This window comes from Mustela putorius, unplaced genomic scaffold (assembly GCF_011764305.1).
Source record: "Mustela putorius furo isolate JIRA1106 unplaced genomic scaffold, ASM1176430v1.1 tig00003853_pilon_pilon_pilon, whole genome shotgun sequence".
NCBI classification, from domain to species: domain Eukaryota; kingdom Metazoa; phylum Chordata; class Mammalia; order Carnivora; family Mustelidae; genus Mustela; species Mustela putorius.
The window spans coordinates 16,839,441-16,849,331 of record NW_025422005.1 but is presented as its reverse complement, the minus strand read 5'-3'; the positions used below and the strand labels follow the sequence as shown (position 1 = coordinate 16,849,331).

General features: G+C 45.8%; 1 protein-coding gene across 2 annotated transcripts; it reads left to right on the top strand.

The window, feature by feature from the left end:
* The first annotated feature begins 696 nt into the window (after positions 1-696).
* Positions 697-9,131, top strand: ZNF436 (zinc finger protein 436). 2 transcript variants are annotated; one of them, XM_004741208.3, is made up of 4 exons: positions 722-833; positions 2,126-2,217; positions 3,025-3,151; positions 5,355-9,131. In XM_004741208.3, exons 2-4 carry the CDS (start codon positions 2,185-2,187, stop codon positions 6,605-6,607), a joined length of 1,413 nt encoding a protein of 470 aa, XP_004741265.1. In that variant the 5' UTR covers positions 722-833; positions 2,126-2,184; the 3' UTR covers positions 6,608-9,131. The 2 variants fall into 2 exon arrangements, with proteins under 2 accessions (XP_012903268.1, XP_004741265.1); XM_013047814.2 differs by lacking the exon at positions 2,126-2,217 and having other exon boundaries at positions 697-833.
* The last annotated feature ends 760 nt before the right edge of the window (positions 9,132-9,891 follow it).

The following is a 9,891-nucleotide window of genomic DNA, read 5'->3' as shown; positions in this document are numbered from 1 at the left end:
CTCACAGCTGGGGATGAGGAGTGGGAGTGGGAGAGCCAGCCTCAGGGCTGGGTAGGGTCCTAGCTCTTTTCAGACACTTGAGTAATTTAACCATAAATAACTGGGCACTGGGAACAGGACACTCACTAATAAAAGCATAGCCTGGAGTCATGTTGGGGGTTGTGGGGGGGGGGGAGAATTCAAGTCACTCAGTGGGTGGATATATCTGCAAAACAAAAGAAAAGCCCCTTTCCCAGCCCAGGCAAAGAAGTCTCCTGTAAAGTTAGAGACAACAGGCTTCTGGGCACGTAGCCAAGGTTCTGGGGATATTTATAACTTGAAGAGGGTGGGAGTCCCTAATAAGCTGCTATATTCTTTTTCCATCACTTCCCTCTCCAAGGCTACAGCGAGCTCAGAGCTCTTCCCCACGCAGAATGCCTGCCTTCCCGAGTGCTCTGCTGCCATTGTCTAATTTTCTCATCCTGGCTGGGGAAAGGGAAGGCTGCAAGCCCTTCCGTTCGGAAGAACTCCAGTTGAATGCAGCTTAGCTGCTGCTGGTGTTTCTTGGCTAGCTGCTGTGGTCTCAGCGATCTGCCTATGAGTCTGTGGTTTCTCTGAGCTGCCTGAGAGTCTGTGAGTCTTTGGGATCCGCCTACGGATCTCTGGGCTCTGCAGCCAAGTCTACGGATTTGAAATCTACCTGCGGGGCTGAGATATCCGGGATCTGCCAGTGATCTCCAGAATCCTTCCAAACACCCGAAGTCTCAGAGAACTCTGCCTGCGGATTTGGAATCTGTTTGAGGCCTCTCAGATCTTGGAGCCGGCGATCTAGTGGATCTTTTGCGGGTCAGGAGGTAAGTCTGTTCTTTCCCCAGCTGGGTTTTTCGGCTTCCCACCTTCAGCCGGTCAGGGACTGCTAGCATCCTGAAGGTCCGCCCGGCTCAGGGCTCCGAGGCCCAAGAACTCATCCGTGCAGGAAACCGTCAGAAATCCTTTTAGGAAACAACCCGTCAGGGATGATAAGGACGACTCTTCTCAGCCCTGAGGCCGGACTCGCTCCTCCTTCGGCGCCCTCCCACCGTCGCTTCTGTATACCCTCAGGGTTTTCGCATCCCCTCTACTGGGCGCAACTTAACCCGCCCCTCAAGGGGCGCCCTCTTTAGAAGGACAAGGTTGGATGCCTCTATAGGGTTAACAGCGGTGGAGCCGGGACACCCCCTGGCCAAGCCGCGTACCGCACTAGCCAGCGCGCCCGCGGCGCAGGGTCTCCTGGGAGTTGTAGTCCGGGTAGCCAGTGAGAGTGCCGCAGGCTCTGCTGGGAGACGTAGTGCGTGGGCGGAGCTCAAAGTTACAGCGCTGCCGCTGAGTCTCCCCTGGGGAGTGGGCGGCTGCCGCTTTCCTCTCAGGCCCCGGCTGTCAAATGAGGGCCAATCCCAGAAGAACCCAACACAGGCCAGCATCTAAATTAGGCCCGAAGTCGAAGTTAAGGCCCGACTCAAGATAAGCTTCTAAGGTCGTGAGGAGATGCAGGGCAACCTCTCTGGCTTAATCGGGCTGTAGTCTCCAAGTGAAGAAAGCGGAAGATACTACGCCCTGGCTAGGAGGACGTGCTTCTTTCTTCACCCTTTTGTTCTTTTCCCTCCTTGGTTTTTGGCCTCTGACTGGCCTTTGTACGCCAGAATGGAACTCCAACTCCCGGCAGGCCACGGGGACAGGCGCAGGCGTGATAGGGTGCTCAGCCGCGCTCAAGAGGCGGGCCTAATGTTCGCCATCTAATTGGCAGAGCGTTTTGCGAGCCTTGCTCGCTGATTGGTTAAGGTAGCTGCCGGAAAGGGCCCAGCCTCGAGATGGGAGAGCGGAGGCGTTCTGTGGGCTGGGCTGAGAGCCTCCTCCCCGAGACAGCATCGACTTGACCCCCCGGCCCGGGAGAGCCCGAGCCAGGGGGCTGTCTTAGTAAATTCCTGCAGTGCCTCCACCCTACGGTGGCGGAAACACAGAGGGCGGGTCGCGCTCGAGGGTCAGGGAGGAGAGTGACCCGGCCCGGGTCCAGGGCCCTCCCCACCCGTCTGGCGGCCAGAACTCCAGCCCTGGGGAGTGGGCAGGGCCTGTTTTCTGTGCCTCACGCCCTGCTTTTCGCCTCCTTTAGCGCTGTCTGCTAGCTGCTTTCCTGCTCTCTCTTCTTGGAGGCGAATCCTTGAGTCCGAGATGGCAGCCACCCTGCTCATGGCTGGGTCCCAGGTAAGCCGGGGGTGGCTTCTCGGACCCTGCCTCTGCTTACCCACCTTGTCCCGGCGTTTCTTTGCTCTGCAGATCCCTGTTGGCAATTCCCTGGGATTAGTAATTCACTCGCTTCGGTATTCTGCCTCCAGGAACCTCAGTATCAGGCCAGTATAGCCACAGACAAACATTTATCGAGCACCGGCTGTATACCTTTAAATACCGGGGAGACAAAAGATGGATGAAACGGGCCCTCCCTGCCTGCTCACAATCTTTAGGGAGACAGACGACGCATCCGGTTAACTGTAATAGGACGTGATAACAGCTTTATTTGTCGTAGGAACTAAGTGCCAAAGTGCCAAGTGGTGTGAGAACCAAGAAGTGGGAGTGATTAATGCTGGAGAGTCGGAGGGAGGAGTGGAACGGAGCAGGGGGTGGGGGCACAGAAGAACATTTGGTACTGGAACAGGGCCTTAAAGAAGTGTAAGATCTCACTAGTCTGAGAAAGAGATTCCAGGAAAAGAGGAACATTGTGAGTAAAGCTATGGAATGATGTAGGTGATGCCTGTGTTCTGAGAAAAGTACCGCTAGAGGATAAAGTTCTGGAGTAGGCAGGGACATCTGGCTATGGAAATAGCAGGGTACTCCGCTGGTAAATGGCTCCCTTCTCTACCACATCTCTTTTTTTGTCTGCTTATTTCTTCTCTCCACTCTTCAGTTAATTCCTTTTGCCTTCTCAGCGATTCTAGCCATGTCTCTAATTTCAAGAAGAAAAACTGGTACTAACCTCCAGATACCAAGTAATGAGGAAGCATTGTGTGATTTCAGGCACCTGTGACATTTGAAGATATGGCCATGTACCTCACTCGGGAAGAATGGAGACCTCTGGACCCTACACAAAGGGACCTTTACAGGGATGTTATGCAGGAGAATTATGGAAACGTCGTCTCATTAGGTAAGTAAGGATTCTCTCTCTCTCCACCCCCACATTTTCAAGACTCTCAAAAATGGCTTAACTTTTACAATGCAACCTAGTTGTTTGATTTTTAAAGCAATTAATTGGCTATTGGCTTGAGTTCTGTCCACAGGCAAATCTTTTGAGTGTAGAAACATCAGGTCATATTGTCTAAAAAGAAAAACTGTTTCTGCCCATTTTAGAAACATTCAGATTTCTTATGCCCTGAGTCATCTACCCTTCTCCAGCCTGTTTGTACAGATCACTGACCAAACAGGTCTAACATAATGGTGCGTGCCAGGATGTAAATGCCCCTGTAAATGGTGATTTTACTGCAAGATTGAGGGGAGTTCTGACCTAGGTTCATGGGAGGGCAAAAAGCCACATTTTTGTGTTTGTTTTGGCTTTAAGCCCTAGCTTTGGCTGACATCCTTTATTTATCTGGAGCAGGTACTTGTCTAGAGGTGATTCAGAGTTGATCGTAGGTTTTGAGTGTGTCAGATGTTCAGGAGAATCATGAATAGAATGATCACAGATTCTATTAGGCAGGGAAGTGAATTTTTTTGATGGTCTGCAGACCTGTCTACTCTTGGCTGTCCTTTGGTATGGATGTAACTAGAATAAATAATATATTCTTGAGCTGAATGGTGTTTGACTCACTTAGTCTCTTGGTAGCACTTGACAGAAGTTAGCAACTGTGTATGGTTCACTAGGCCATCTGCCATTCATTAGGAATAATTCTTTTTTGGAAACCCTTATTTCTGTAGCCTTTCCCAGAACAAAAGGCAACTATGAGGGGTTTCATTTTAAACTTGGGCTCTTCCTGATGTTCCAAGATTCTTGGATCTTTCCTTTAGAAAAGTAACTAGAAATGAAGATAATTACCTAGATGTATTGCAGTCTCTAATCCAAATATTCCACTCAATCCAACAAAAGAATGAAGTGAGAATCTTAAAGAAATGTGAATTTATATGGCTATGGTCCAGCCCAAGTAGCACTTGTTAGAAGAATGGAAGCATGAAAGAACACACGCACACACACACACACACGCACACACAGAAAAACAAGTTCCTGGAAAATTTGGCACTGGGTTAATAATATTTACAAGGTTTCTTTACCTCAAGACTTGTCAGAGCCTTTAATGTGTTAAATGGCATGTGAATTTCTAAGAAGAGGCTATTAGATGCACCATGCACCAAATGAATTTATCCATGGACCCTTTTCTTCCAGCATACCTACTAACCTCTTTGTTGAAGGGTATGCTAAGAAACACAACTTAGAAAATACAGTGTCTGGTAGAAAGTTTCTTGTAGACAGTCGTTATATACTTTCATTTTCATTTGCAGACTGTATTTCATTAATGTCGGGAATGTTCTGAGCTGTTTTTGCATCCTCCAACCTTCCCTCCTCTACTCATACTAGGAGGCCACTGGAAAGTAGCAAGTAACATTCGGCAGTCACCTCTCCTGTCAGTTAAAGACTTGCGATAGCCAGACAAAAATGTGTTTTTCCCATAGTAACCCAGTAGATTCTTAGTAACTATGACATGGTAATAATGAAGACTTGAAAAGTTAAGAACATAACAGACAATACAATCACGCATAAAATATCTAGCCCCTTGGCTTTTAGAGATTCTAATATGGAGTCTCTTATATTTTCTATTTTCTCTTTCTGGCTCTTTTCTTTCAAAACACCAGGAATATATATAATTTTCTTAAAGAAACATTAACTCTAGTGGCACAGAGCATGAACCATGATTAGATAGACCTGGGTTTCAATCATGGCTCCACCATTTACTACTTTATAAGCCTGCACAAGTCACTTCTCTCATTTTTTTTTTTTTTTTTTTTAAGATTTAATTTATTTGTCAGAGAGAGCAAGTGCACAAGCAGGGGCAGCAACAGGCAGAGGGAGAAGCAGGCTCCCTGCTGAGCAAGGAGACAGAAGTGGGACTCAATCCCAGGGCCCTGGGATCATGGCCTGAGCTGAAGGCAGACACTTAACCAACTGAGCCACCAAGTGTTGCCCTTCTCCGGGTCTTGGATTTAAATCATCATAGAGTGGAAATCATCATAATGCCAGACTTTCAGGGTGGTTGAAATAATGGGATAAAGAACTTAGCACAGTGCCTGCTACACAGTAGATAAATTTTTTGTGTGTATTTGCCAGTATTATTATTATGACTATTTGTGCTTTATTACAGATTTTGAGATCAGGAGTGAGAACGAGGTGAATCCAAAGCAAGAGATTAGTGAAGATGTAGAATTTGGGACTGCCTCTGAAAGACCTGTTGGGAATACTGAGGAAAATCCTGAAAATGAAGAGGCCTTTGAAAGTGGGGATAGACCAGAAAGACAGTGGGGAGATTTAACAGCAGAAGAATGGGTAAGCTATCCTCTTCAACAAGTCACTGATCTGCTTGTTCACAAGGAAGTCCACACAGGCATCCGATATCATATATGCTCTCATTGTGGAAAGGCCTTCAGTCAGATCTCAGACCTTAATCGACATCAGAAAACCCACACTGGAGACAGACCCTATAAGTGTTATGAATGTGGAAAGGGCTTCAGTCGAAGCTCACATCTTATTCAGCATCAAAGAACACACACTGGGGAAAGGCCCTATGACTGTAATGAGTGTGGGAAAAGTTTTGGAAGAAGCTCTCACCTCATTCAGCACCAGACAATCCACACGGGAGAAAAGCCCCACAAATGTAACGAGTGTGGGAAAAGTTTCTGCCGGCTGTCTCACCTAATCCAGCACCAAAGGACACACAGTGGGGAAAAGCCCTATGAGTGTGAGGAGTGTGGGAAAAGCTTCAGCCGGAGCTCTCACCTAGCTCAGCACCAGAGGACCCACACAGGTGAGAAGCCTTACGAGTGTAATGAATGTGGACGAGGCTTCAGTGAGAGATCTGATCTCATCAAACACTATCGAGTCCATACGGGGGAGAGGCCCTACAAGTGTGATGAGTGTGGGAAGAATTTCAGTCAGAACTCCGACCTAGTGCGCCATCGCAGAGCCCACACGGGAGAAAAGCCGTACCACTGTAACGAATGTGGGGAGAATTTCAGCCGTATCTCACACTTGGTTCAGCACCAGAGAACCCACACTGGGGAAAAGCCATACGAATGTAATGCTTGTGGGAAAAGCTTCAGCCGGAGCTCTCATCTCATCACACACCAGAAAATTCACACTGGAGAGAAGCCCTACGAGTGCAACGAGTGTTGGCGAAGCTTTGGTGAAAGGTCAGATCTAATTAAACACCAGAGAACCCACACTGGAGAGAAGCCCTATGAGTGTGTACAGTGTGGAAAAGGTTTCACTCAGAGCTCCAACCTCATCACACATCAAAGAGTTCATACGGGAGAGAAGCCGTATGAATGTACCGAATGTGAGAAGAGTTTCAGCCGGAGCTCAGCTCTAATTAAACATAAGAGAGTTCATACTGACTAAGTCCTGTAATTAACAAGAAATGATTCATTTGAAGGTACAGTTTTATTTGATATACAAGAGCTCTCTCAAGACTGAGCTTCTTTTACCATACTGAATTTCCATGTGGGCCACAGGTTAAAACATCAAAGAAGATAAGCCATTTGCAATTCTGACCCACAACTCTGGGAATGTTATCTCCTCCTCCAAAGTAATGATTTTTATTCATTCGATATTAATGAAGTACTTCATCAAAATCAACCCCACAGATAACTGGGAATCGGAAGACCAGGGGATAAATGCTGGTAAATACTCAGGCCTGGAAATGGAGTAAAACTTTAAAAGTTATTTCTCTCGTCCTTGGCCCAAAGAACTATGCTAGGGGAAATGTTGGACTGTAATAGGGTGGTCACAGCTGCTTCAGAAAAAGACAACCAGAGACTGCCCAAATTGCCACACCTATTCACTCTCTGTAGTAGTTGGGCACACACATCTTCCCCTTCAAAAGGCTTTTTCCTTGAGTTGCTCATGCATTTGTCTCTTTCCATCTTCCTGAGAGCAGGATTCTGCACGATGAAGGCAATGATCAAAACTTTTCTCATTATTTCTAATTTAACTTTATTAAAGCTTGCATCTTTGGAGAAGCTAACTGAAGATACAGATTGAAAGGAAAAATGAGACACAGGTTTGGGGACCAAGGAACTCATCAGTGGTGGTGACTTTAGCAAAAGAGATGCCCACTGTTGTTCTCGCCATTAATCAGAATGTATTCATTTTCTTTGGGAATCACTGTAGGGAACATTGTAGGGAAAATATCTTCAAGGAAAGCTAGGACCATACTGATGGTGGAGTGTAAGGAGCAAGTGGAATTGACCACTTCAGGGAAGGAAACACAGAATTCCTCCCCAAGGAATACCACCGGTCCTTTCTGTGTTCTTCCCCCTCTGCCCTTTAAGATCAATTCTCCTTATACTGCTAACTCTAGAATTTGATAAGGGCCACATCCCAGTGTTCATCTTGGCTTGCATAAGGGCATGTGTAATGTACAGTAAAACGTGTATTCTTGTAATTTTTCCAGTAACGGAAACTGTATTCACACAGAATTAGCATGTTCTTGGGTGATGTTGATCATGTGACAGAGCTGCAGACAACTTCAGTGTGAGAAATGTCCTTTTGTTTTCATTATTTTCTAAGGAAAAAAACTTAAACACTAGTGCTCTAGTGTGCACTCTCCTGTAAGATCTGTCTTTGTACAGAACTAAGCACTTGTTTCTGTGTATCAGCCAATTGGGGGAGACAATGACCGGATAGAGAGGTTGATTGTCCTGTTCTCAGACTGAATTATCTTCTCTTTGGCCTAGTCACAAGGAATTAATAAACCTAGATAGGAATGTATCTCCATCCTCTCAGTCTACAGAAACATGTAGTTAAAATGAGAGTTGACCCAATTTAAACCTGTTAGTGTCAGATCCTCTCATCCCAGCTCACCATAGGAATTAAGAAATACCCCAGATGTTGATGCTTACCCAGGCTTTTGGGGATGGCAGTGTGAGGGGACTAGAGTAAGGAATATATATTTTTGAGAGTGCCCCCAAGTTCTTCCTACTGTGCTTTATCGTGAGTGTTGTAACATTTGAAAAATACTTCTGCCGTAGGTCTTTGGGACTTGGTGTGTTAAGGGAGCCAGTGGTCTCTCGGGGAGTCTGCTAAAATGAGTCATGAGGACCCACAGCTGTGTGGGCCTGCATCCTCTGCAGTGAGTGACAAAGCCTTGAAAGTAACACCACCACTCCCTGAAGGAGGTTTCTTTATTATGTCGCCTCCCCTACTGAAATATAAACTGGGGCAGGGAGCATGTTTTGTGTTCTATACAAAAATCTAGCTGATGGTGGGTATTCATATTTTAATTGTTGAATGACTTACATGTTCTTGATGACTCAACTCGAGTATGTCTTTTCCCGTGTCAGTGTTGCTAATGGTTTTAATGACTGGCAAAGTTCTCCTGTTGTTTCTGTGAGCCACAGTGGGCATCAGCTTTGGAGTGGCCCCAGAAGACAGCATCCTCATGACCCAAGTATATATCACTCCCGTTTTCTTCCCCCACTCTTCTGCCTCGCCCCAAGCTGTTCCTGCTGCTGCTTTTAGCTTCTTAGAGGTGAGTGGCTCAAGAAGAGGCTTCTAAGTGCCCCAGCCTTCTCTCCATATGCCTACACTCCAGCTGGGAAATTAGAAGGGCAAGGGCCAAGACCACCTGTTTCCTCTCTTTTTTCCCAACTGCTGCCCATTTGCCGTGTTGAACTTTGTGTAGAACTTATGCATCAGACTCTCTTTGCTAATGCTTTTTGCATGTCTTCTGCTCCCCAGTCTCTGGCTGCTTCTGCACATACCCTGAACACTTTGTGCCTGTTTTCTATGGTTGTGGAGAGTGAGTGAATAAGTAAGTGTGTAGAGCAGTTTTTCGTACGGTATTGGTCGCAGTTATGCTAGTGTCTACATCTGTATTCTAACAATATTCTATAATTAAAAGTATAATTTTTAAAAATCAAAACACTGAGAATTATTTTAGTCATCCAGCACTGATTCCTAAGATGGCATTTCATCAGATTCATTAAAATGGGCATGACTGTCTTTACATTAATGCATTTGTACAGATGTTCTCGTGGAAATGGGGGTGTACGTTGTTTTCACACATGGGTGAGCCCTCTGGATATTACCAAAATTTGGGAAGATGCAAAAATCTGGGTAGTTTCCTATAAAGATTGGGCTGGTAGCAAAAGAGCATGGAAATAATTTGGTTATGAGAGGCCCATTAGCCTTGGAGAGGGAAAAAAACAAACACATCCAAAAGCAGAAATGAGAGGAGGCCTTTGTTGCTTTAAGGAGGTATTTTTGGGTACCTGTTGAGAATGCTGAAACAATTTCTACTGAACCAGTATTGGGATCCCAGAACAGATAACCTCTCAGAAACAGTCAAAGGCTCTCTGTTCACGACAGTTAGTTTGCCTAAGGCAGTGATTATGTATTACTAGGGTGTGGCTATGTTTTCAAATCACTTACAAGCAATTTTCTTTGATGAATACCTTCTTTAAAGGGAGGACCAGGCTAGGCAGAGGGAGGGAGTAGAAGTGCTTTAAATTGAGGAAAAACACAAATACGGAAGTAAAATTGTAACTATACCTATTGCCAAAACTTGGAAACGGAAAGAGGTTTTATTAAAACCCTTTTTAAAATTCTATTTTTCCCTCTACGTGATCAGCAGTTTTTATTTCTGGGAGGAAACGTAAAAGGAAAACCCGGGCTCACCCGGA

Coding starts and splice junctions, on each gene's coding strand:
- ZNF436 (XM_004741208.3), top strand. CDS start 2,185: ATGGCAGCCACCCTGCTCATGGCTGGGTCCCAG. Junction 2,218..3,024: donor TGCTCATGGCTGGGTCCCAG/GTAAGCCGGGGG, acceptor GTGTGATTTCAG/GCACCTGTGACATTTGAAGA. Junction 3,152..5,354: donor TGGAAACGTCGTCTCATTAG/GTAAGTAAGGAT, acceptor GCTTTATTACAG/ATTTTGAGATCAGGAGTGAG.